Source organism: Anneissia japonica, unplaced genomic scaffold, assembly GCF_011630105.1.
Source record: "Anneissia japonica isolate Jap-2015-1 unplaced genomic scaffold, ASM1163010v1 scaffold287714_len2871179_cov188, whole genome shotgun sequence".
Lineage (NCBI taxonomy): Eukaryota > Metazoa > Echinodermata > Crinoidea > Comatulida > Comatulidae > Anneissia > Anneissia japonica.
In genome coordinates, this window is record NW_022755542.1 from 643,558 (window position 1) to 670,409 (window position 26,852).

Consider the following 26,852-nt stretch of genomic DNA (forward strand, 5'->3'; position numbering starts at 1 on the left):
TCATTTGAGGGGCGCTAATTTGCAAATTTATTTTTAACTACTTGACTGTGATTTTGCGGAGGGGTTCGCGAGTAATTTTTTGGGGGCAGGGGCGCACCCCCATAGATACGCCGCTACTGCTCACAAGAAAGCCTGACCTGATTGTAGAGATTCCTAAGACGTTATAAAGTCGATTTCAGAGTGCTATATATTGAATTAGGCTAGGCCTACATGATGTATATAAAGTTTATGATAGGAAAAATTGAAGCTTTCATTCACGATTTCAATACTCAATTCAAATCAATATTTTATTTTAGACAAAAACCATACTAATTATTAAACATACAACCAATAGAGTAAATCGGCAAAAACAATGGCATAACAAATAACATGCCCTTTAATAATAATAATTGTCGACTTATATAGCGCATATAATTGTAGAGACCTCTGCGCTTACATTATTACCCCCAGATCAATGGATCAAGCCATCAAGCACATATGGAACACACACTCAGGCCCCATGGGGAAATTCCATAATGTTGCAGGTGTATTCAGCGTTAGGCTGTGCTTGAACATAGCAGGTACCCACTTGTACTCCTGGGAGAGACAACCGTAGATAAAGTGCCTTGCCCAAGGACACAAGCGACTTGCACAGCAAAAGTTTCGAACCCCCGACCTCAAGGTTAGGATTCCAAGCCACAATCGATGCGCAAACCACTTCTACCTAAGACTATGCAAGAGGCTGGGGCGGATGTGGGGAGGGGTGCACGAATTGATATGAAATACCGGAAAGATTTTTATTTAAGGTATGAGAGTGAAATTTCTGGGCATCTACAGGTCCTTATTCTCAAAATAAATAACTCCTCTCTGGGGCAGTGGGGCGGATGCAGGATTAGACATGGGGTGCGTGAGAGTTCTCACCACTTCAGCCCACGTTCCTGAACGTTCTTTTGTTTATATATACCTAGGCCTAACCACTACGTTCGCAAACGTCAAGAACGTTGTGTTTGCGACTCAAATAGTTAAGCCTCATTTTTTTTTAAATTATTATTATTATTATTATTATTATTATTATTATTATTATTATTGTTATTATTATTATTTATTATTATTATTATCATTATGGTTGTTGTTGTTGCTGTTGTTGTTGGGGGTTTTTTTTCGCGCGTTTTTTTACTTTTATGACACAAATAGTTAAACCTCAGTTTGTCTGTAATTTAATGTGTTTTTTTATTATTTTAAATTTTTCCGTATTTAATCGTTTTATATTTTCATGTTTAGTAGGAAATAAGCTTTACTTCTTAAAGAAAACTTTCATAATAGGTCTCCTTGCATAATTTTTTATTGTAATTTTTTGTCCTGTATTGTGCAAATTTTATCTATTTTTGTAGAATATTTTGATGACGTGAAATAAACTGAACTGTGTTGCCGATTTTGTTTATTGCGTTTTATATTACCATTTTTGTCATTTGCCGTTCTGGTTAAAAAGTGTTGCCGTTTTGGATTATTGACTATCAGTGCCGTTTTGGTTTGTGCGTTTTGGCTAGGATAGTTATAAGATTGCTCATGACTGAGGCTCTGAGGTCGTGCTCTATCCAATACGTCCTCTAAAGATGGCGGCAATTCCAACTCCTGTTAGTGTTACTAATTCTGTTGGTGATATTAACCTCCCACAAATAAAGCGAGAGCTGCTAACCTCAATTAATCAGTCTTCACAGCGAAGCCTTCAGCAAAGTGTTAAATGGCAAGGCCTTTTTCTTATTTTTAAATTGTCGACGTTATTGTAAAGCTAGGCCTAGACCTTGGCATTATAGGTAGTAGGGCCTAGGCTTAGGCGGTTAGGCTAGGCCTGGTGGTAGCCTATATATGGGCCTAGGCCTAGCTTGGTACAGGCCTAGGCCAAGGGCCTAACTAGGCCTAGTTCTAGGTTAAGCTAGATAGCCTGGCTAAGCTATTTAATCCTAGGCCTAGTAATAGGGAGGGTAGGGACCTAGGTGGCTAGGCCTAGCTAGGCTAGATGTAGGTAGGTAACTATGTCATTGACAATTGTTAAGAAAAAAAAACATCTTGCTTGGATTTAAATGTAACTTGCATCAAAGATTCTACAACATTCAAACATTAAAATAATGTTTATTTGATTGAACTCATGCTACTACCTAGTTAATTTTCTATGATATTTTTAAATATTTTATTTTTCCGGAAATATGGTATATAGGCCAAGGCTAGGCCAGGGATCATGTGCAAACTATGTGACCTTTTAACATTTATAGAACAAAAACTAAAATTATATAAAAAAAATTAACTAGGCCTATTATTATTTTCTTCACAGATTTTGTGTAGCCTATGCATTCTAGATTTTTTTTTTTTTTTTTTTTTTGGTAAAGTTGGTGACTATGCAATTTGGACCATACTAAGCCATAAAAAAGTCCCTTTGAACTTTACCAACCAGGGATTTTTTATTCTTGGACCCCATGAAAGGTTCCAGTTGACCACTTGGTTCAGACCCCTCCGTCAGATGTATCAAACCCCTTGACGGCATATTTCTGGAGCCCCACTGGTATGGACTGCCAATGTGCATTCTAGTAATTTATTAAACAGTACTATGATAGCTATAATCGAATTCAATTCAAAATATATGTATTGCAAGCAAAAGTAACCAGTGATTGAATTATACAAAAATAGTAAGAATTTCAAAAGCAAAATTTTAATTGATTAGACTATGAAAATAGAAAAACATACAAAATTACAAAAGTGTAAAAAAAAACCAGCTAATTCATTTAAATTCTTTTACAAATTCAATTAAAATACAATTAAATAAATTTATGATTTTTAATGATTGTAACAATTAAAATTAAACATGACAATCAAAATAGTTAAAATATGAGGTTTAATTATTAATTTTTAACTACAATAAAATATATAAGTTTCTAATTATTTATTCATTTATATTGACATATTTACATTAAAAATTAATTCACAAAGATTAATAGGCACCAATAAAAAAGTATATAAAAATTCACACCTAGAAAATGACATTTAATCCAAATCACAAATATTGTGAGAAATTTTAATCCATCAAAATGAAATAAAAAACGGATTGAAAGAATTATAAAAGTTTAATAATTTTTTTTAACAAAATCAAAAAATTGGAACCATAGCAAAGACAAAGTTAATGATGATTCTATGAATTAGACAAAACTTTTTTTATACTTTGTTTTGCAAACTTTTTCTGTAAACAATTATCAGAGGAAAAATCAACAGATATGTTGTACTTCATTGTTTTATTGTTGATTGTTAATGAGGTTATTGCTTTACTTTGATTAGGTGTGCTGAGCTTTGCCACTCCCTGGCTGGAGTAAAGCCGGTAGAAGCACCAATGCAAAGTGATGAATCAGAGGTTAGTACTGTACTAAAAGTTTATGATTTTCTTAGTGGACCATAACCGTTGTGGCTTTCTTGAACGGACTCTTTGATGATAATTACAAGATAAAAATTAATTCTACTGATATGTTGTTTCTTTTGGTAGGCCAAAATGATACAATGTACAGTAGTAGTGTAATTATCTTGCTACATTTTGGTTGCTCCTCGGCTAACCTTGATCACACTGATATTATATTGGTTTAAGAAAAAGACACATCTATAAGCTGTTGAAGTTAGATGAAATTCTTTGAGAATAATTCTATTTAGAAAGAAATATCCACTTATTTATCTTAAACATATCAGATCTGCACTACTGTACTAATTTATATTAAAGCATCATTTGGCCTCTTCTTTATAGTTGGAAATACTTTAAGTCTCATAATTTTATCATTTACAGGATTTTCTTTTGGAACTTGACAAGTACACTCTTGGAAAATCCTACCTCGATGTTAAGGAATATGATCGAGCTGCTTTCTTTGTTAAGGATTGCTCCAGTCATAAAGCATATTTCATATATGTATATGCCAAATATTTAGTAAGTATGATTCTAATTATTTATGCTCATCTATGCTTAAACCTTTATCATGGAATCAGCTCTTACATTTGCATAATTTACAATATCCCCATCTGGACACGTACAAACTACACTTGTAGTGAAACATATATTATCTTATGAAGACAGTGTCCCCCCGAAGCCGGTTTAGCCGTCAATTTTACCGGTTAAAATGACTGGCTAACCAGTAAAAATTTTGAGATAGTAAAATAATAAAATCGTTGATTAGGTCTAGGTAGTCTAGACTTCATTTCTTTCAATAAATGAACATCATTCCAATCTTTACCTAGACTATGAGTATACAGTATGTGTAGTTGTTTTTTCAAGTCAATAAACTCCACTCAAAAGAGATAATGCCTCAAATTGCGTGCATAGCTGAATTTTTATGGACAAGTTTACCAGCAAAAATGTTTCCAATTGGGAGAACACTGGAAGGGATATGGATGAAATGCACACTTTCATCAAACTGAAAAATAAATATTCTAAAATAAATTCACTTCTGATACATATTTTTGTCAGGTAGTAGTATGTTGCTTTGTCAGCCATTTCAAATTTACTTTGATAGATTTTCATTTCTATCTCAGGCTGGAGAAAAACAGCGATATGACGAGTTAGCCGGTCAGATGGGCCCGATAGAGTACAAGGCAACGAAGAATGAGACTTTAAAAACCTTAAGGATTGAGCTCGGCAAGAAATACAATGCAGGAGAGTTGGATAGTTTTTGTCTGTATCTGTAAGTACCACCATGACAGGAATAATATATAATTATAGTACAAATCCAGACTTTTCCCTACCATTTTCCCTATTAATCCCAATACATTTTGAATATACATAAATAACATAGGTACACAAAAATAACCATTACTGCTCTTATGTATAAAAAAAAAAAGACCCAAATGATCTAAGCCTACTACTTAACTAGGCCACTGAGCAACTTAACTTTTTAGTATATTGCAAGTTCCATGCAACATAATTCAATTCAATTTCTTCTATATTTAACATATTTCACATATTAAATTATTATATAGTTAATAATATTATAATTAATATATTTCACATATTAAATTATTATATAATTAATAATATTATAATTATTATTTTTACCTATTAAATTTCATGTTTTTCATATGTAAAAAAAGGGTATCCCATCACAAGCATTTCTCTACATGTGGGACCATTAAATGATAAACATAATACAACAGAACAAAGAAAAAAACAAAACTAATACAATGATTAAGGAGTATCATCATTTTTAAATGAGAATTTACATTATTCATCATGCACATAACAATTTAGGGTAGGTAAACATCTTATCAAATTTTGTTTATATTTATCTAGCTAATTTGTATTTAATGCATTTTTAAATGCTGAAATATTCACATAGTTCCTTAGCTTACTTGGTAATCTTTCCTCCTTTTCTCTCAAAGCTATGGAGTAGTTTTAAAGAAGCTGGAATTAAAAAAAGAAGCAATGACTATATTAGCAGAATCGATTCAGAGGAATCCACTTTACTGGGGAGCCTGGATTGAGCTGTCTTCAATGGTGTCTAGTAAAGAAATGGTAAAAAGCTTTAGCAGAGAAAACAGCATCAAAGTTATTATATAACCTAACATATTATATGTGACCTTAAAGAAAACAGTGCTATATAAATGACAATAAAATAATCAAAATTACTTGGTCAAGGCACTTATCTCACACTGGAATAAACTGGTTAGAGATTTCACTAAAAGTTGCATACCATCGCAAATCCGAATTATATTTTTTAAGTGAACACATTGGTTTTTTGCTAAATTAATTTATGATAAACATATCACATTTAACTTTTTTTTAATAGTTAAATTCATTGACGTTACCTGACCACTGGATGAAGGAATTCTTCTTGTCACACACCTACTTAGAACTTCAACTAAACGAGGAATCATTGAAGCGTTATCGAGCACTTAGCGAAGCTGGATTTGGTCAGAGTACTTACATCATGTCGCAGATAGCAGTTGCTCATCATAACTTAAGAGGTAACAACCATTATTGTACTACTATCCATGAATTTTTCATATGTAGTTTTTAAACAAGCTCTGTGTACTAAGACATGGTATCATTCTTTAGTTTTGCATAAATTCTTGTTTATCGGAAATACATTTTGTTTCAATCAAGTCTCCTAAAAACTAACATGTTAAAATATGTATTATTATGTATTCTTAGTACTTGTCATTATCATATTATTTTATCACAAACTAAAAAAATAGCAAACTAAAGCTAAACAAATATCTGCTGTCATGGGTACCTAATTACAATATTAGCATAGGTATTCCTTTAATCTTGCACCTTATAAATACAGTATATCTCATAAATCTTAAAATTCTTAATTCAAAAATATAAACCAAAACATCTCTAAAAAGTGGTTTCAGTCAGTGATGTTGGTACTGTTTTGCCCATTCTGTTTAGTTTGACTATTTCTTGGATTGTAGGTCCCTTTACCAAATTTTTTCAAGCATATATACAAACTAAATTAAATTCATATACATACATACATACACACACACGCACACAAGCACGCACGCACGCACACACACATACACGCATACATGCATACATGTTCATGTTAATTATATTTTGAAATGTAGGGACCATAGGGGTGTTGAGACTGACATTTTAACTATTAATGTAATCAGCAAAAATGTATTAATTATATTATAAAAAGCCAGTGTTAGAAGAACATTTGCTAAGCCCAAAGAAATGAAACTTTTAATGTTACTACCTCATTCCAATTCCCTTTTTTTCAGATTTTGAAAGTGCATTAAAGTTATTTGATAATCTTCAGAAGATAGATCCATATCGTTTGGAGAACATGGACACTTACTCCAATTTATTGTATGTTAGGGTAAGTCTGTTGATCTGTAGAATTCATTTTAAATTATTCTTTGAGTTAATTACTATGGCACTTAACTATCACATTGTGCTAATTAACCTACATTTCAACTTACTGTCCTGCTGAAAACAAGCACTGAATAGTGGAGGCTGGCACTATCGAAGTCTCCAGAATTATTATCTTTATTGAGAACAATGCTGGGATTGAACCACAGACCCAAGAATCTCTTCATTGTCCATTGTACATAGAGAAGTAACTACCATTAGCCAAATGAGCTATGCTACTTTGCTCAATATTGAAACCCTATCATAGATTGATAAATATTATGTAAAGACCTGACATGTAGACTTGCACTAAATCTTCTACAGAGATTATTCAAAAATTAATTAATTATTTATCACTTCTGGTTTTTTGTTTAGGAAATGAAAGCTGAGTTAGCCTACTTAGCACATCATGTTTGTGAAGTTGATAAATACAGAGTGGAAACCTGTTGTGTCATTGGTAAGTACATCAGATGTTAAAGTGACTCTTGACTTAGTATTTTGGTTGGTTTTTAAATAGTTCATTATTTTTAATGGCTTTTGCAAATTGTAGCCATCCCACAATAAGTGTCCTCACCCAGGTTTTTATGACAGCATTTGAAGAAATCTGCCAAGGATGATCTTAAAATCAGGAAGGATAAAAAGTATCTTGGTTAAAAAGAAAATCCTCAAAAATATATACAGTATATACTGTATATGGTATTTTTTGTTATTATACTGTTTAGCTAAGTAATTTAATCCATTGCTGATGCATTTTTTATTTACCTTATTAGGTAATTACTACTCATTGCGTTCTCAGCACGAGAAAGCGGTCCTGTACTTCCAGCGTGCACTGAAGCTTAATCCACACTACCTATCGGCTTGGACTCTGATGGGCCACGAGTTTATGGAAATGAAGAACTCTTCTGCAGCAATACAGGCTTATAGACAGGCCATAGGTGAGTCTTTTTAATTAGGTTAAAATAGGCATCTAAACTCCTTCATTATTTAATGACTAATAATTATATACATTAATAATATAACCTCAATAATAAATCATTATTGTAAAATAATATACTTTCATATTATAAATCAGTATACAGCAATACATGACAGTGGTGGATCTAGATGTAGTGAAATGGGAACTTGAAGACCCCTCAGAAAAAAAACCCTTGGAGTATCCAGGGGACATAACCCCTCCCCCACCAGATCGTATGTACCCAATTGCCACTCTGCACCATCTTCCATAATTCTGGATCCATCACTGAATAAACTCAACATATTATAAAATCCATATTATGAAATTACTCTCTGTTTCTGTGTTCCAGAGGTGAATCCAAGAGATTTCCGAGCCTGGTATGGACTGGGGCAGACCTACGAGATTCTCCGTATGCCTTTTTACTGTATATATTACTACAAACAAGCCCAACAGCTCAGGTGAGATCAGACCCATCTCAGTACAAACTAGAGCGGTCACTCGGAGTATACGATAGGAAATTTTTTATGCGACCAGAAAGTTACTATAATTTATTTTACAATGTATATTTAATAATCTGTTTATAAAAATTAATGTGAGAGTTTGTTTTCTTTTTTTGCTATTCCTCTTTCAGGCCAAATGATTCCAGAATGTTAGTAGCTTTAGCTGAGAGTTATGAAGCCTTGGAGAAGGTAGAGGAAGCCAAGAAATGCTATTGGAAGGCCTACTCAGTTGGCGATGTTGAGGGAACTGCAGTTCTCCGATTAGCCAAGTAAGCTCAATATTGTTCACATTTGATATACTCTTTGATGAGGACGCATAAGGTGCTTTGATGGACAGCGTGCATAGTTAATGTTTTTCTTTCTGTGTTATTTGCTATTCAGGTTTTAAAAAATGTTAATAATTCAGTGTTTACAGACAAAGTAGTAAAGATAAAAAAGCATATAAAAACTAATTTTAGTATAGTACAGTATGTTTGTTCAAGTTAAAAAAAATAGACAAATTGTGACATAACATTTCTTTTTTTTTCGGTTTTAAAAATTGTGATGTTGAACAGTTGAGATTAAAATGTGTTATTAGGGCCAACATCAACACATAGTTATGTATTATATCAATAATAGTATGACTTATGAACTAGTAATATCTAGCTATATATATGGTTGTGCTGCTTGCTATCCACATTCATTGATTGATATGTATACCTGTCAATCCCATTGAATGATTAATTGATGTCTAGCCACTATTAATTTCCCTTTTTACAACTTAGTTTTATTTTTTTCATGTTTTATTATAAGGTTATTGAAACAGAAGTTAGAAGATGAGGAGAAAGCTGCATATTTTTATAACAAGTTCTTAGAACAAGCTGAAGCATTTGGGGTATGTTGTCTGTCATCATTTTTTAACTATTAGTTATTGCAGTATTCTGAACCTGTGCAAGTTCATCTTCTCATTCTTCTTTCATTTGCGTAATACTGCACAGGATTTTAATTTTTAAATTGTTTTCAAAAATTGAACAAAATGCTTTTAATTTTTGGTTTTCGAAAGCCACAAAATTGCTATACTCTCTGTAACTTTGCATTTTTCATGTAAATGTATCAAAGGGATGTGTTATTTATTTTGTTAATTAGCAAGGAATACATTTTCCTGTTATAATTTACCATTGAAAGCTAATAACTTTACTTAAATAAACAAAATAATAAATTTTAATTTCAAATTTTGTCTTAAAATTATTAGTTCAACAAATACTGTGAAAAAAAAAGTGAAAAGCACTCTGATCTTTATGAAATAGAACTACAGTATATATAAATGCTGTAATGTACGTATGTATTTTGCAAATTATTTCCTACACTAAAATGGCAATCTTAACTTCATTTTATTTTGTAGACTGTTGGTAGTGAAGAGCAATGCCAGGCTTATGTGTTCCTTGGGCGTTACTATCTCAAACGACGTCTTTTTGATGAAGCATCATACTATGCTCAAAAGTGCTGTGAATATAATGAGGTAATTTGAGAGAGGGCTCTAGATGCGTTAACAGCTGCTTTAAAATCAGTCTAACATACATGGAAGATTACAGTAATAATAATATAATCTGTTGTTGTGTAAATTGCATGTTAATTATCAGTAACTTAGATACTCTTTCAAATTAAATAAATTATTTTATTTTGAAAATGTATAAAACATGGTTTTCTGGTGGTCCAACACTGGTGATGTACCAAAACAGAGCCTAGCTACTCCGCCACAAACTTTCATAGTGTTTTATTAATCATGCTAAATAGAATTAATCTGAATTTTATTGTAACACTTGTAAAGCAAGTGTGGTTAATCATACAAACATGTACTAAGAAATTGGTGTCTAATTCTGTTTTTACAGGTTAGAGAAGATGGTAAAGAGATTCAGCGAGAAATCGAAAATCAAAAGAAATCAGGCGGCATCGGAGGACCATCTGGCGGAGATAACTTAAATGGTTCGATGGTTCAAACCCAAAATCCAGCACTACAGGAGAAGCAGACGCCACTTGGTAACCGTCTGTCACCTATGAATCTGATGTTCACACCTTGAATGTTGACTCTGCTCACGTTGCGTGTGATAGGTGGAATCCAGTTGTGTTCTTGAAACTAGGCTCGGCACTACAGGTGGTAGCCAATTACTTTGGTCATGACTCAGATCGGTTGGGCAATTCTGTGTACTGAATACCAAATAAGGCATTTTGTGGGCATGTCATGCTGGCTGAGTTTATAGGTGACTATCATTGAATAGAAATATATTTAAGCTGGATTTTCTGAGGTGGAAAATATGCTTTGACTAAATGTTAATCAGAGGATGTGTCACTATCCAAACTCTATGCAAATTACTCTAGATCGATTTTCCGCAAACTATGGTGCGTGGCCCAAATTTGGGCCGCAAAACATTTTTGGAGGGCCGCGAAGCCGTCTGGAAATTGAAAAAAAATAGAAATAATAACAGAGAGACGTTTCATCATGGAGAAAATAGTTTTTAATAAAGCCGCTTCATTGTTACACGCTGCTAAAGTGCCAGATGATGCGTGCTATTTGAGTTATAAGCGGTTTTTGTGTCTACGTCCCCTCGGGAGCTAGACACTATGTTATCGTCAAGTATTAACCCTGTAAGATCGAGTAAATCCGGTAAGGAGGAATGATGGGATGAGTCATAGCTAAAGATAAAAATAAATATAAGACCTGTCCTTAAAGATCACTACAGTAAAAAAAAACAATTAACAATGGTGTGGTGTGGTGTGGTGTGTACGGTATTATTTATTAAATAAAATAATATTTAATTTGTATACAATGAAATTTTATCACTGAGAGAAAAGATAATGATGTCAAAATATTGTATATACATGGAGGCTTTATGATCAAGTTCTTGCCAGGTTTTGGTATGTTGGTCCCTGGCGCGGCTGGGCTGTGGCTTGGTCCCTGGAATCATAAATAGGCCGTGAAGTGAAAAGTTTGCTGAACGCTGCTCTAGATCACAGGTCAGCTAAGTACAGTCTGCCCGACAACAATTTTGTTGTGGTCTGCGAAAATACTACTATTTTAGGCTACAAAACCCCCTTTGATGTTACGGCCTGTCACTGATCATCTGTTAAATGTAATATTGAAACTGAGCATGAAGTGGTATAAAAGCAGTGCATGAAGGATTTTACAAGCACAATGAAAATGTAAAATTTTCACCAAAAAATCATTTTTAATGTTTTGTGCAGCCTCCAGTCTCAAATCAAAAATTCACTTTAGCCCTTTGTTTTTTTATGCTCACCTCTGCTGAAGATATAAATGCTTAGAGTTATAGCCTCCTCCAAACGGGCTATAAAGGCCACTGACTGATTAGACAGTGGTATAGCAATGGTCTGTTATAGACCCCTGTGTATGACAAGATTATAGTCAATTTTGTGTTAAAATTATTATGAACATGGATAGCATTCCATCCTGGACATATAAGGATAACAGATCGCAGCTGAGATATGAACATTGTAATGGCAGGCTAATAAAGTAATAAATAACTTTTACTATCAGATTTGTCTCAGACTCAACAATGTTTTAATGTTTCGATTAATATACTACCCAGATACAGTATCTTTGTTCAGTGACTAAGTGAGAGAATTTTGTACGAGTTAAGTTTCTCAATTTCGAGTTTAAATCCCTAGATTTTTTAGATTGAGGTGTTCTGGACTGCCCTGGCACCGCCCCCTCTATGCTATGGTCGAGGAAATTGGCCTTCCCCATCCCTATGATGATAATGCGCTATGATGTATATTAAAACATCCATAATAGTGTTTTACAGTATTTAAAAGAAATAATAAATTAATACAACCCAAAAAACTCTTCAGATTTTATTTTTGCATTTCACTTTTTATTGAATTTTTTGCTAATATAAGAAGTTTATGATGGAAGTAAAAATCTTCAATACTGTAGTATAGACATTTGTGTAGCGGCATTTATCTAGCGATATCAAGGTGTTTATTATAATAAAATAATACTACATTTTTCCAAATTTTAATTATGTTTATGCACACCTTATAATTTTAACCTTTGGAAGAAAAAATAATAAATAATATAAAAGTCAAATTAAGAAATAATCAACTTCTAATATAAACTCCTAACATTTTGATAAAATATTCACAATATAAACATTTTATATACATAGTGGTAATATTTACAAATATTAACATCTTTATACCATAGCTTGTACCAAGGTGTAAATATGTTAAAATTAGTGTATTACAGTACTTCCTGTAGTACCATTTCTATTAAAATAAAGCACATCTTCTACAGCACTTCACTGCACCGTCCTCAACTACCTTTGCTTCATTGAGCTATTATATAGTTACGTGTGTTTAACACATATCAAGTGTGATATTCGAAGTATATTTGTTCCACACAAAGTCTATAGTAAATCTATTAAATTTTTGTCATCTATTAGCACATTTTAAAACTTGGATATGTACATATGGTACAGACAACTTAAAATATATATGAAAGTATTTTTGAACAAGGCCAAATGCACCATAATCCAGTAAATTCTCTGATGTAACATAACATCATTCACTCTGCACATTTATACAAAATAATTTTAATGATATAAACAATTTGCATATTGGGGTTTTAGGATAAACAGTAGTTTAAAATACTTTATCAAACACAGTACTGTACATTTAATTAATGTACCCATCAGTTATATTCTAGATATTCAAAAATTTCTTTGATTTCCCTGGAGGGCGTGGCATCTGTATTTGTCTTGGGTCTTGAAGAGGCCGATTTGGATTTAATTTTACGTCATGTACTGGGGAATCAGGAAGTGGAACCAATCGTTGGTTATTACCACTAATTCCGTTAATGCCCATATTTGGTGCGCTTACAAACCTGTCTGGAGCTTTTTCGCCTTTCTTTTTCTGGAAAATAAAAAAAGAATGATGATAACGATACTGTAGTATTCTGCTAGTCTTCACACTTAACTTTATAATACAGTGATAATGTCTCAGTTTAGTAAATCTTTGTTTTTAAATATACTTGCATGACATAATATAAAAATATACTAAAAAAATTCGCTTCAGTTCAATCTTATTATTTTTGTTTGTTATGCACCGTAATTTTCCCGATTTTTAGGTGTGAACACAATTTGTATTTTCTTTTTAATTATACTGTGGTATAGACAAGAAGAACAATTCCCAGTAAACAAATATTTGCGGGAAATTCAGTAGTTGCTTCTGTTCGTTACGGACTGCCAATGCACTTTTTGACATCACACCACAAAGATTATAGTCAATTTTGTGTTAAAATTATTATGAACATGGATAGCATTCCACCCTGGACACATAAGGATAACAGATCGCAGCTGAGATATGAACATTGTAATGGCAGGTTAATAAAGTAATAAATAACTTGTACTATCAGATTTGTCTCAGACTCAACAATGTTTTAATGTTTCGATTAATATACTACCCAGATACAGTATCTTTGTTCAGTGACTAAGTGAGAGAATTTTGTACGAGTTTCTCAATTTCGAGTTTAAATCCCTAGATTTTTGAGATTGAGGTGTTCTGGACTGCCCTGGCACCGCCCCCTCTATGCTATGGTCGAGGAAATTGGCCTTCCCCATCCCTATGATGATAATGCGCTATGATGTATATTAAAACATTAATAATAGTGTTTTACAGTATTTAAAAGAAATAATAAATTAATACAACCCAAAAAACTCTTCAGATTTTATTTTTGCATTTCATTTTTTATTGCATTTTTTGCTAATAAAAGAAGTTTATGATGGAAGTAAAAATCTTCAATACTATAGTATAGACATTTGTGTAGCGGCATTTATCTAGGGATGTCAAGGTGTTTATCAATTATAATAAAATAATACTAAATTTTTCTAAATAATTTAAATGTAGTAAAGTTTTCCAAATTTTAATTATGTTTATGCACACCTTATAATTTTAACCTTTGGAAGAAAAAATAATAAATAATATAAAATTCAAATTAAGAAATAATCAACTTCTAATATAAACTCCTAACATTTTGATAAAATATTAACAATAGAAACTTTTTATATACATAGTGGTAATATTTACAAATATTAACATCTTTATACCAAAGTGTATGTTAAAATTAGTGTATTACAGCACTGCACTGCACCGTCCTTAGCTATTATATAGTTACAATTGTTTAACACATATCAAGTGTAATATTCAAAGTATATTTGTTCCACACAAAGTCTATAGTAAATTTATTAAATTTTTGTCATCTATTAGCACATTTTAAAACTTGAATATGTACATATGGTACAGACAACTTAAAATATATATGAAAGTATTTTTGAACAAGGCCAAATGCACCAGAATCCAGTAAATTCTCTGATGTAACATAACATCATTCACTCTGCACATTATACAAAATAACTAAAACAATTTGCATATTGGGGTTTTAGGATAAACAGTAGTTTAAAATACATTGTCTGACAACAAAATTCTTCATCAAACACAATACTGTATATTTAATTAATGTACCCATTTATATTCTAGATATTCAAAAATTTCTTTGATTTCCCTGGAGGGCGCGGCATCTGTATTTGTCTTGGGTCTTGAAGAGGCCGATTTGGATTTAATTTTACGTCATGTACTGGGGAATCAGGAAGTGGAACCAATCGTTGGTTATTACCACTAATTCCGTTGATGCCCATATTTGGTGCGCTTACAAACCTGTCCGGAGCTTTCTTTTTCTGGAAAATAAAAAAAGAATAATGATAACGATACTGTAGTATTCTGCACATTTAACTTTATAATACAGTGATAACGTCTCAGTTTAGTAAATCTTTGTTTTTAAATATACTTGCATGACATAATATAAAAATATACTAAAAACATTGACTTACTTTCATCAATGGATTTATTACTCCAACGTTTGGACTAGAGTTGAAGACTTTATTGAAGTTGGTTTCACGATTCACTAATTCCATTTGGAAGTACCGCTTCTCCTCCTAATTATAAAAGAAAGGAATTAACAAAATAATAACAAAAATTTATCCACAAAAATTGGCAATCAAGAGTATGTTGATTATCATAAAAGAGGGTTGGTGGGGGGGGGGGGGGGTACTGGTAAGAAGAGAGAGGCTTCACGGGTGGATTGATAAAGTGTATAAATGCCTCTAGTTTCTTCCTATGGGTCCCAAACTGTTACTCCATTATATCACCTTCTTTTGTGACCGAGCTCCCCCTCACATAATCATCAACCCCCACCCAATTTCGAGACTGCTAGATATGTCACTGGTTACCCCTATCTAGTTTAGCACCGACTGACAGAGAGAAGGTATATGTATAGACAAGCTTCCCAACATAATTTGCACAGTACCTCAAATTTCCTCATCAGTTGCTCTTGTTCTGTTAGCTTGTACTTCAACCTAAATATTTCTTCCAGGTCTTCCGGCCTAGAATCACGTCTGTTGTATTTTTCTTCTGCTTCTGCAAGCCTGTTGATTGAAATACAAGACGATTCATACAAGAAGATAGGTAAAAAGGCTATTGAGTAACAACAGAGAAAAACTGTTGTACTGTATATTAAGTATAATAAAATGTTGTTTGTTATAATCCAAAAAATATATATTTTTTTTAATTCACTTGCACTAATGTATTATCTATTAAAATGTATACTGCATAAATCTTCATATTAAAATTTAATTAAATCGTCTTTTACGTAAAATAATTATATTTTTCTATATATATTCAAATTTAATTATAATGTATTTAAATATTGTATTAATTCATTTAATTATTGTAAAAAATCCAAAAATATTTCTTCCTGTTATTTCTAATTGTTAGATTTATATTTATTTCATGGACCATTTGTTAGAAAATAATTTTTATGAAAATGTTATCCATGTAAAATATATTTGTAAATAAATAAATAAATAAATAATAATACAGTGAAGTAACTGCAGATGGTAATTAAATAAGTAATACAGATGCAGTAAACAGAGGGTGATGTCAGAAGAGACAGTATTCCCAAAAATTTGTAGATAGGGAAAAATGATACAAAATACTGAAGTTGAAAGGAGAAAGTCCAGTAGTTGGCGAAACATTATAAACTCACTTAATCTGAAGAGCTGATATCTTATCTTTGAGGAGTTCCTGTGCTCGGTTGAATTCTGTCAGCATTCCTTGCTTTTCCCTCAAATACTCCGCCTCCATGTTATCTAATTCCTTCTGGTGGGACTTTTGAAGTTGTTGTTCCTGCTTCCGGAGCTGGGCATCAGCATTACTTTTAACCTTGAGGATCTCCTGGCCTTTGAAGTCTAGAGTCCTTGTGAGTTCTTCAATGTTATTTTTCAGTTCCATCACCTCGGTGTGCATGTTTTCAATGTGGGTTTGTCTGAATTTGATATCATCTTGCATTTCTTGCAGACGCAGTTTATTCTCCTTATCCTATTTTGCCATAAAAAAGACAGATTTGCCAATACATATAGAATACATTTGAATAGTTAAACAGTATTTCAGTACATTTTTTAAAGCTATTTTCGTGGGTTCCACCACACCAAGGCACACAGTACCCCCTCCAAAATAAACCTTAACTATTTAAACTGTGATTTGAAGAACATTTGAACCTAATAATCAATCACACAGCTAGATTTATGACTCACTTGCATCTGTTTCAATTCCACAGCTCGTTCGAGTTCCATCCTCGCTGCTGATATCTGCTGCTTATGTGCTTTTGATATCTGATCGATCTCCGACATGTGTCGTTGTGACAGTTCAATCTTCAGTTTCTCTGTTGTTTGTTTATGATCAGCCTCCTTAGCATGCAATGCAGACTGCTTGTCATTTTCTGCTTCCTTCTTTGCCTCACTCAATGCTGCTTGACTAGCCTCCACCTGTGCGCTCAACCTCTCTGTAACCCTTTGCTCAAATTCAGCTTCAATTGCCTGAAAAGAGACCATTAGCAATTGATACATTCAGCAATTACAGTATTGTATGCATATATTCAATGTCAGTGGAAGTATCTACTAAAGTGTGATTTGTAGAAGCGTGTTGTGCAGCGTGTAAGGCGTTGGACTTTCAATCGCAGTGGCCGTGCTACAGGGTGGTTGGGGAGGAGGCGCTACAGCCCCAATGTTGGGGAGGCTAGCCCACCCCAGTAGGGGAGAAAAACCCCTAAATTATCATATTTTGATACCCCCCTCCCGTCGTGGAAATCCATGCGCTGCCCCTGTTCAATCGGAAGGTCAGAGGTTGAAGACCAATGCTCGTCACACTGCTTGTGTCATTGGGCAAGACACTATATCTGCATTTGCCTCTCTTCACCCAGGAGTATAAATGGATACCTGGTAGGAGGTGAATGATTCGGAGTGCTGATTACACACATAACTAGGAATACTCCCCAGGGAACAGAGGAGGTTGCATGTTTGTATTGTATTGCATGTATTCAATGACTAGGAAAAGGTGCCATGAGCATTTTTTCTGGATATATGCCCCCTATAAATCTTATAATGTAAATTAAAAATATATATATATATATCACTATTACTTCCACTTCTACTATTATCTGATATTTTATACAAATAATATTCATTTGCTCATAGGATGTATGTTGTGATTAAATGAGCTGACATATACCTTAAGGCTAATCAATTTATCATTCTCAATTTGTTGTTTTTCTTCTTCTGAAATCTTCTTCAACCTCTCCATCTCTTCTTTGTATTCCTTTTTAGCCTGTTCGTTTCTGGCTTCCAGTCTTTTAATCTCTGCATCTGCTTTGGTTTGCAGTGTATTGATCTCCTTCAGTGCCCACTCAGACTTATTGCTCAAACTATTCTTCAGTGAAGTTATCTATGAAGAATAAAGTCATTGATTAATATAACCATACTTTTCTATTCATCCTTCCATGCCTGTTGAAACTATAAACATCCTGTGTAAAGGTACTGTATATCTATCTACCACACTCCATGTTAGGTGCCAATACAAAAAGAAACTGATACATGATATTCTATGGAATTTGTTCCATACTATCTTGAGTTGAGTGGCCGAGCAGTAAGGCAGGGGCGCCGCTAACTACAGCCATAACATCAGCGCTGGTTCAAGCCTCTCCTCGCCCATGTTTCGTTTAATAGAACCAAGTCTTCTCAAATAAGGACTTAAAATGGAGATCCAGTGTACGCATCTGGCTCCTGTGCACTTTAAGAAACCCACTGAATCTGTCGGAAGATTAGGGTGGTTACCCCAATGCTATGGTTCATTTCAGCCCCCGTCCTTGTGGAATGATGTGAACGTGTACAGTAGCTACTATAAGCACCTCTACAGCGGCTGGGCAGTCATGGACCACGCCCATACACAATTCAGCACAATGACCCCTACCTTTACTTTACCAGACTTATCAATGTTCACAATGGTCTATTTTAGGGAATTTTTAAATCAAAATATTGATTTGATATTTATCTTACCTGTTGTAGTAGGTCATTAACCTTCTGTTGCCATGCCTCCTTCATGGCTTCTAATTCCTGACCTTTCATCAAGGTCAGCTGACTAAGGGCAGATTTCTTGTCCTCTTCATGCTGTTCTATCAGCTCACCTTTCAGTTTCTCACATTCTCGCCTTTGAAAATGTTTAAAATTACAGTATTAGAAATATTTGAATAACTCAGCATTTCAAATATATATAATTCCCTAATCTCAATGTTAAAATATTGAAACGGAAGAAAATATCATCATCAAAATTTTGTTGTTTATGTTCGTATGCTGGGTACAGGCCTCTCTCATCATTCCTCAACTGTTTTTGTTGCTTATCAGTATGTATAATGGCCACATTTTCTGTGAATTTTCTATCTCATCACGAATATAGTTAAATCACGTACAGTACTATATAACCGCATGAGATAGTACTGTAAGCTAAGTTAGGCAAATGTAACAAACTAAACAAACATGAAATGCAAAAAAAAAGGCTAAAGATACAACTAATGAAAGAAAAAATAAAGAAAAGATTAAATGAATAAAATAATATAGATAATCTAGGAAATAATAATATAGATGTTACAAATGAAGAAAGGGAGATTAATTAATTTTTTTACCTCAAGGTATCAGTCCATTTTTCATCAAGTTTTGCAGACATTGAATCAAGCTGTTTTTTCAAGTCTTCTCTTGCTTTCAATAAATTGCTTTCATGAACTTTTCTTAATCGGTCAAGTTCAGTCTAGGGAAAAAGAAAAAAAGTATGTAAGCTAACCAGGTCAAAAACCAATTACATAGTTTACTAGCAATGGAAGTTTCCAGTAATAAGCATAAGAATGTACTGGCAGTATTGTATACTTCAGTACAGAGAAGCCCTAATAATACTTTTACTCTCAACTTTAGCTATAGCTGAGACAACTATACAAGGAGATTGGAAATGCAACTGGATTCTATTGTTCTCTAGTTTGTGATGTCAACTGAGCATGAGCAGTAAGCATTTGCTTGGCTGCAACAGTGTTTGGTTGACTGGATTTGCATATCAAGAGCATGCAACACACAACAAATCGCCAGGATGGAAGAACAAAGGAAATCTTGGGTCGTTTCCAATCTCTTATAGTTGTCTCAGGCTATAGTAAGTCAGAATGATCTATTACTTTAAAGCTTATAGTGTGGTGAATAAGAATATATTAAAAAGTCAATTTTTATTTTTTGGTCACTAATGCTGGCACTATTGTGTTGGCAAGCTTCAAATAGTAATATTACCTGTAACTGCTGAGACTTGTTTCTTGCATTTTTCAGTTGAGATTTAGCAGCATCCAGGTCACTTTTCAGCTTTACATTGTCCTTAGTGAGTGTATCAATCTCTGAATTTGCTGACCCTAACCCTTGCTCGCCTTGGTCCACTATAGCCTGTAATCGTTGACATTCTTTCTCGGATGCCTGCAGCTGAGCATCAAGCGTAGCCCTGGTCGTTTTGAACTCCGCCAGCATGGCATCTCTCTCTTGTGTCAGACGAGAAGCTGTTTCTTCTAATTTGCTTTCAAGCTCCTATGCATTGTAAACAAACAAAACATCATTATTCATAATAATTTATCAGTCAAAAATAACTGAATACAAATACAACGTACTTTACAATAACAAGCATACCACAACCATACCTCTTTCAGCTTTTTTAATTCCTGTTCTGCTTCCTGTTCTCTCTTGTTGACTTCATCCTTGTGTTTTCTTTGGAGCTCTTCAAGTTGATTTTCAAAATCTTTCTTTACTTTTTCTAGGCTATTCTTGCTGCCCGACTCGGCTGTCGCTAGGGCTTTTTCATAGCGTTCTTTCATTGTCTGTTTCTCTATCGATAAATCTTCAAGAGCCTAGAGAATCAAATATCAAATTATATTCAAGATACAATTGTTCCCTGGATTTAATTGTATTTCATTGGTATGAAACACACCAAAGAAAGACAGTGGGGTTGTTCTTATTGGTGAATTGGGCAGAGTACATCAGAAGGCAATCCCCAGTGAATGGCAAAATTCTTGTTCAAAAATTCAAGAAGTAAAATATAATATTTTAAAATCATGGATAGACAAATACATAAATATATTATAAATACCTTCAACATTTTTAGACAGTATTATTGACTGGTCTGAATCAGCAAAAACTGAATTGCTTTGATACGTGTTACATGATCCTTAAGCCGGGCACTCGCTTCATTGTTCAACGGTCGTACGACTGTCGCACAACGAATCCAACTCCGCTCCTGCATTGCGTTCTTTAGAGAATCTCAGGCACAGTGAATGCCCGGATTTATAACCAAATAATTTTTTGCGTTTTTTACAGATTCAATAATAATAATAAACAACATGTAAAAATAACTTAATAACATTCAATGTCTTTTTTTTTACAATAAATAAGAATAATTGTACCTTCTCTAAAGACCTGACTTGTGCTGACTGTTGTTCTGAGAGAGAGTGTTTACTTGACTCTAAATTCTTCCTCTCCTTCTCCAGCCATGTTAACTTGTCATTCAGTTTGCCCAATTCTGTTTGAAGATCTACGATAGTTGCTTCATTACTCATCTGGGTTGCTTGTAATGATCCTATCATACCTTAGGGAAAAAACAATATTAAAATTCATTTAAAAATAATTAATGAAGGATTATTAAAGAAAAAAACCCCACATATATATTTTAAATATCCGTGGAGGTTAACGGTTGATGCTGGCTCCCCACATTTTATGTGATTATATTTTTTTTGTAAGGCATTTGAAAATGAATACAGAAAGAAAGAACAATATGTACATGAAAGAAAACTTCTAAAAATATGTTAATTTGTAAAATAATTTGGAGAGTAGCAGAGTACAGTGGTTATGACGATCCTCTTCTTTAAATTAAATCCCTGGGTCCCAAGAATAATAGTATCATTAACAATCATACATTAGTTATTTTGAAGTTCTTACTTGATTTCTTCACCATATCAGCAGCTTGTTGTTGGCAACGTTCTTTAGATGCCGCCAACTGTACCTCTATTTCTTTTAGTTTTGTCACAGCGTTGGCAAGCTCTTCCTTGGATTTGGTTAACTATGTGATAAAAATAAAAATTCATATTTAAAGAAGTAATACAGACAGTTGTTTTCAATCAAACATAAATATGGTAATTAAACAGTCTTTCAACTGCATAAATTGCAATCTTCTCCAATGCTGTTTAACTTGTATCACCAGCAAGCTAAAAAACAACAATGGTTGTGTTTGATAATAAACTTTACAAATATCAGACATGAATATTCATAATACATACTGTGATCCATAGTAACAGACAGTAGCACAAGTCAAACAATAATAAAATCTGACTTTGACAGTCAATACAGGTTTCCATAGTTTCTGCATTATGAATACGAAGAATCTATGATGCTAACTTAAAAAAACGATCATGAATAAAGTAACGTTCAATGACCTAAAAATAGCCGAAATTGTACCAATTTTTTAATCTAAAAATTCACCAGAAAATGTTGAATAACATTTTTTTTTATCAGATAACAATATGCAAATATCTTTTCTTGTTTACAATTAATAATCTCTATTGTAATATAAGTGCATTTTTTATTTAAAATTTAGTTTTTATTTGTTTACAACTAAGTATAAAATGGAATTTTCGAATGATGTTAGTTTGGTCAAACAAAGCAAATAAGGAAGATGATATAAAGTATACTAATAAAATGAGAATAGTAGAACAAAACACTGTCTTCTCACCTGTTTCGTCATGTACTCAGAATCTCCTGTATTCTGTTTTAAAGCCAGCTCTGCATCGTTCAGCCTTGATTTATAACTGCTAAGCTCTTCTTCTACACACAAGAGTTGAGAATTTGCGTCCTCAATTTTCAAATTTAAACTGTGTTCTTTTTCACCAAACTGCCGTTTTAACAGTGCTTCATTCTCTTTTAATTGCTTCGCTCGTTCTTTTTCCTCCAGTCCACGCATCACTGCCATTTCCTTTTCATAAAATGCCTGCGCTTTTTGAATTTTCAGTTCATAATCTTTAGCCATATTATTTTTTTCAGCTTTTAATCGTTCATACTCGGAATTGAGTGCTGCTATTTGTTTTGAATAATTCTCTTCTATTTGATTCTTTTCATTTAAAGTTCCAGATTTTTCCTGAAGTTGTGCTTTTAATAACTCATCTACTTTCTTAGCATGTGCTCTTCGTAGTTCCTCTAATGATGCTTCTTTGTCTTTTTCAAACCTATCTTTCATAGATTCAAATGACTTCAACCGCTCCTCAAAATCTTTTTTAACTTCTAAAACCTCTTTGGAAAGACTTAACAGTTTGTGAGATTGTTCAGCTTTGAGTTTGGTTTCTGATTGAATGACTTGATTCTTGTAATCTGTAAACTGTTCTAAAGCCTCCTTGCGTTGTCGTTCGTGCTCCAGGATGCATGCTTCAAGGGATTCTATACGCTTTCTGAGTTCCGTTTCTCCACTTACTTTACTTTTGTACACTGCCACCTTGGTCTTTGTTTCAGCCATGAGTTGTTGCAATTCACTCTCATGAGCGCTTTTGAGTTGATTAACGAGTGCTTCATGCTCATCATTCTTGGTGTTCAGTGCATATATAACCTACAAATAAATACATATTTTTACAATTGTCAATTTTCTGAAATGACAAATAGGCTTACTGTATCGAAAAAGAATCATTCTGTTGGGACTTGGCATTCAGGCATAAAAACTACAGCAGTGTGCATGACAGTCATGATGGTTAAGAGGTGTGATGCGGAGGATGTAACAATTTTGGAACACAATTTTTTTTGTAACTCTGCCTCGGATACTACGGATCTGCCCGTATATTTTGATACCCAAAATGACTTAGTTATGAATTTTCAGGGCAGAAATTTGCAAAAATAACTACTGGGTTATGTCTGGGTTATGAAGCGTACTTTTTTTTGTTTTGTTTTTACTTATTCATTCTGAAAGTAATCAATAGTAAAAACACAGAAAAGCACAAAAAGCAACTTATTTCCTCTGTGGTCCCAAAATGAGAATACTAAATACCAGAATAATAAAAATAGAACACTAAAAAAGGAAACAATACAAGATACATTTAAATTTACTACAAACTTAGATAAATTCCATTGTCATCATCAAAATTAAACTAGGTCCTATGCCTATATTAAGCAATTAGTAGAGCTCTGCATAGTACTGTACACTATAGAAAAAAATTATTATACGAAGGTTAGATCTAATGAGGGCCTGCAAGGCCGAAGGAAATTTTTGAATGCATTAAATCTAACCTAAGTATAATCATTTTCCATTAGTGTACAATGCATGCTCTACTAATTGCTGTCTTTTAATGTTAGTTTTAATAACCAACTGTTGTAGCAGTCATCAGTTGCTATAGTGATATGATCAGTATACTATGTGCATATTTACATTTAGCCCTGCGTATGCTGGTTTGTGCTCCTGCAGTACGCGTTAACTACACATCAGCAGTAAAGTACGGATACAATGAATAACTAATAATTTGTATTGTGTTAGAAGAACTTGTTCGTAATGCTATTTTGATATATTCGTTAAAGAAATAAATATTTCCTAAAGCATTCGAGAGAAAATACAGTCAGACAGGTAAAAATCATGCTACGGCCTAGGGAAGGAGGAGAAGGCCTCGGCGGCCTCCCTAGCAGCATAGGTCTACATCCAATTTTGTTCCTCTCTAGCTTTAAAATAGGTCTAGAATATTCCTATTAAACATTCAGTTTGTTTAGTTTATTAGGGTTCATTGATTTAAGGAATTCTTTAATTGTTCATAATCAATATTGAATTTGAAGTAGCATTATTCGGGGTCTAATTAATCTTGTTATACGAAAGTAATTTTCCAATTACAATTCAATTTTCATCGCGGTACGAAAATTAGGGGGTTTTTTTCGCACAAGAACCTAAAAAATGGACTGTGGGGAGATAGGCAAAAATAACATTGGGAGTTGCATTGATGACGTCACGATTGACTTAGGCCTACCGGTAGACCGTGAGGCTAGGCCTATAAAATAAACTGTATTTTATGAAGTTCAGATAGGCTAGGCCTATATAATAATGGTTCTCGTGTATCTTACCTTAAATCTTACCTGCAGTGATTTTGGAGGCAATAATCTGTCACCCTTGACTCTACTTGGTCTATGCTAGGCCCAGTAATCCCTAGCCTAGTACTAGGCCTACTACTACGGGCCTACTGTATTGCTGGCTAGGCCTAGTGCCTAACTTAGGCCTAAGCCTAGGCCTAATGCCTACCTAGGCTAGGCTTAGACAGGATATCAGCTACGGTATTTTCTCACCTTTGTCAGCTGTGCTATTTTCTTGGACATTTTAAGATGAAGGTCCGGTGTAACATCCATCGTTGTTGGGATGCTGGTAGCAGCCCCAGAGCCATACTTTCCAGTGGAATAAAAATTACTGGAAGACATTTTTGTCGCCATCTTGTTTATTATGCCGACGAAAAGTTAACCGCAGTACTGTAAATTATGAGGAATATCAAAGGACTGAAAACAAAACTGAATTACATGCTTCAAAAAGCAATAAATAATGATTTTTCACATACAAATACATTCAATAATTTTTATTACGGCTTCACATCCTCATAATAATTTAATTCATATTATTGACACGATTATTATGCACTATTTGTGTAAGTAGATAATAATAAAATGCGGTATATCGTTGCCAAGGGAGCTGCTAAATAATTGGTACATTAGTGAGGGCAGCAGGCATATTCTTAATGCGATCAGGCAGGGCCTGCAGCTGGGATACCGTTTAATATTAACTGTAAATCCAATATAATGTTCTCTTTGGTTAAGTTTTTTTTTTTTCTAGGACAAGGTTTTAAATCATGTGGAGACTGGTCTTTTCTGGGACGTACACAGGGGTCTGGCTAGCCCATCACAATTTTTAATTGGAATCTGTTTCCAATTAATTTTACTTACAGGGCACATGCCTCTTTCAATTTAAATTATATTTACTAAAATAGTGTATATACATATAATACCTTAGATATTTGTTAAAAATTATATATTTTTTTATTGTTATATTGTGAAAGAAATAAATGTTGATTTGATTTGATTTGATTTGGGTCCATATTTTATAGGTAGTGAATGATAATTTCCCATAAAATGTACACTTTTAAATAGTATATCAAATATCAATAGCTATAAATATAAACTGTCACTATATAGTTAGGCCTATAGGATCAGATATAAAAACTCCATAGTAAAAATAATACCGTTTTTAACCTCCACTTTACAGATTGCCCAATTTTTTGGGCGTTACCCACTTGGCGAGCCTCCCACAGATTTTCTATAGACTGGCGTCGGCTTTTCAGGGCCGCCTTGCCGTACAGACCCCCACCTCAGGCAAATCCTGGTTTGCCGCTACTGCTTCTTTTACACCCAGCTCTTAAAATAAGAAAATGCCTTCCGTACAAATTAAAAAAAGCACAAAATATGACTACCATTTATCTTTTGCACTGTACTCTGACAATGAAATACCGTACTCAACCAACTTATTTTCGTAGGCCTACATTGTATAAGGGTCTAAATCTGTGAAAAAAAAAATATATTGCTTTGGTTTAAGAGTTGATAGATAACGTAGGCCTATATAATATAAGAAAATGAACAACTTATTTTTTTGATTGGTTTCCCAGATTTCAAGTCAAATGAATACTTTACAATGTAGGCTTATACCTATATACCTCTGGTTTGTAAAGGCGGCCCGCAGGCAAAATTTGGTCCGCAAGGCAATATAATTAGGCCCGTGGGGAAACAAGTAGGCCTATTTAAACAACATATAGGCCTAGGCCTATTGATGAATGAAAGACAACAATGAAACCCTGAGAATGTGCATGGGGATGGTTTCAAAATGTGCAAGATGATATAGGCCATAAATAAAACAAATAGCACCAAAATCATATCGGGTGTCGGGTGATTTCCGTCATAGTTCTATTCTTCAATGTGCGTTTAAATTTCATAGCAGCAAAAAAAAAAAAAAAAAAAAAAAAAAAAAAAAAAAAAATAAAAATAAAACAAAAAAAAAAGAAAGATAGTTTTTAAAAATAAATATATATAGACCA

The 26,852-nt window shown here is 33.4% G+C and overlaps 2 protein-coding genes across 2 annotated transcripts; one reads left to right on the top strand and one right to left on the bottom strand.

Moving 5' to 3' along the window:
- Window positions 1–1,491: 1,491 nt before the first annotated feature.
- LOC117123688 (cell division cycle protein 23 homolog) lies at window positions 1,492–10,822 on the top strand. Its single transcript, XM_033269702.1, has 14 exons — window positions 1,492–1,723; window positions 3,304–3,376; window positions 3,797–3,934; window positions 4,537–4,685; window positions 5,380–5,512; window positions 5,787–5,964; window positions 6,733–6,830; window positions 7,238–7,319; window positions 7,633–7,797; window positions 8,167–8,275; window positions 8,449–8,586; window positions 9,110–9,191; window positions 9,699–9,815; window positions 10,186–10,822. Exons 1-14 carry the CDS (start codon window positions 1,593–1,595, stop codon window positions 10,372–10,374), a joined length of 1,782 nt encoding a protein of 593 aa, XP_033125593.1. The 5' UTR covers window positions 1,492–1,592; the 3' UTR covers window positions 10,375–10,822.
- A 1,144-nt stretch (window positions 10,823–11,966) lies between these two features.
- Window positions 11,967–25,439, bottom strand: LOC117123590 (protein FAM184A-like). The gene is made up of 14 exons (XM_033269580.1): window positions 25,066–25,439; window positions 22,496–23,359; window positions 21,706–21,826; window positions 21,174–21,355; window positions 20,415–20,621; window positions 20,020–20,304; window positions 19,377–19,498; window positions 18,754–18,904; window positions 17,930–18,142; window positions 16,957–17,238; window positions 16,410–16,741; window positions 15,672–15,789; window positions 15,196–15,300; window positions 11,967–13,222 (listed from the first exon to the last, which is right to left on the bottom strand). Exons 1-14 carry the CDS (start codon window positions 25,204–25,206, stop codon window positions 13,013–13,015), a joined length of 3,333 nt encoding a protein of 1,110 aa, XP_033125471.1. The 5' UTR covers window positions 25,207–25,439; the 3' UTR covers window positions 11,967–13,012.
- Between the last annotated feature and the right edge of the window lie 1,413 nt (window positions 25,440–26,852).

What these genes read in the sequence shown, in the direction of transcription:
- LOC117123688 (XM_033269702.1), top strand. Translation starts at nt 1,593, where the DNA reads ATGGCGGCAATTCCAACTCCTGTTAGTGTTACTAATTCTGTTGGTGAT. An exon ending in GGCTTATAGACAGGCCATAG is followed by an intron (nt 7,798 to 8,166) that starts GTGAGTCTTTTT and finishes TCTGTGTTCCAG; the next exon opens with AGGTGAATCCAAGAGATTTC. An exon ending in AAACAAGCCCAACAGCTCAG is followed by an intron (nt 8,276 to 8,448) that starts GTGAGATCAGAC and finishes TTCCTCTTTCAG; the next exon opens with GCCAAATGATTCCAGAATGT.
- LOC117123590 (XM_033269580.1), bottom strand. Translation starts at nt 25,206, where the DNA reads ATGGCGACAAAAATGTCTTCCAGTAATTTTTATTCCACTGGAAAGTAT. An exon ending in CTGAGTACATGACGAAACAG is followed by an intron (nt 21,827 to 22,495) that starts GTGAGAAGACAG and finishes TTTATCACATAG; the next exon opens with TTAACCAAATCCAAGGAAGA. An exon ending in ATAAATTGATTAGCCTTAAG is followed by an intron (nt 17,239 to 17,929) that starts GTATATGTCAGC and finishes GTCTCTTTTCAG; the next exon opens with GCAATTGAAGCTGAATTTGA.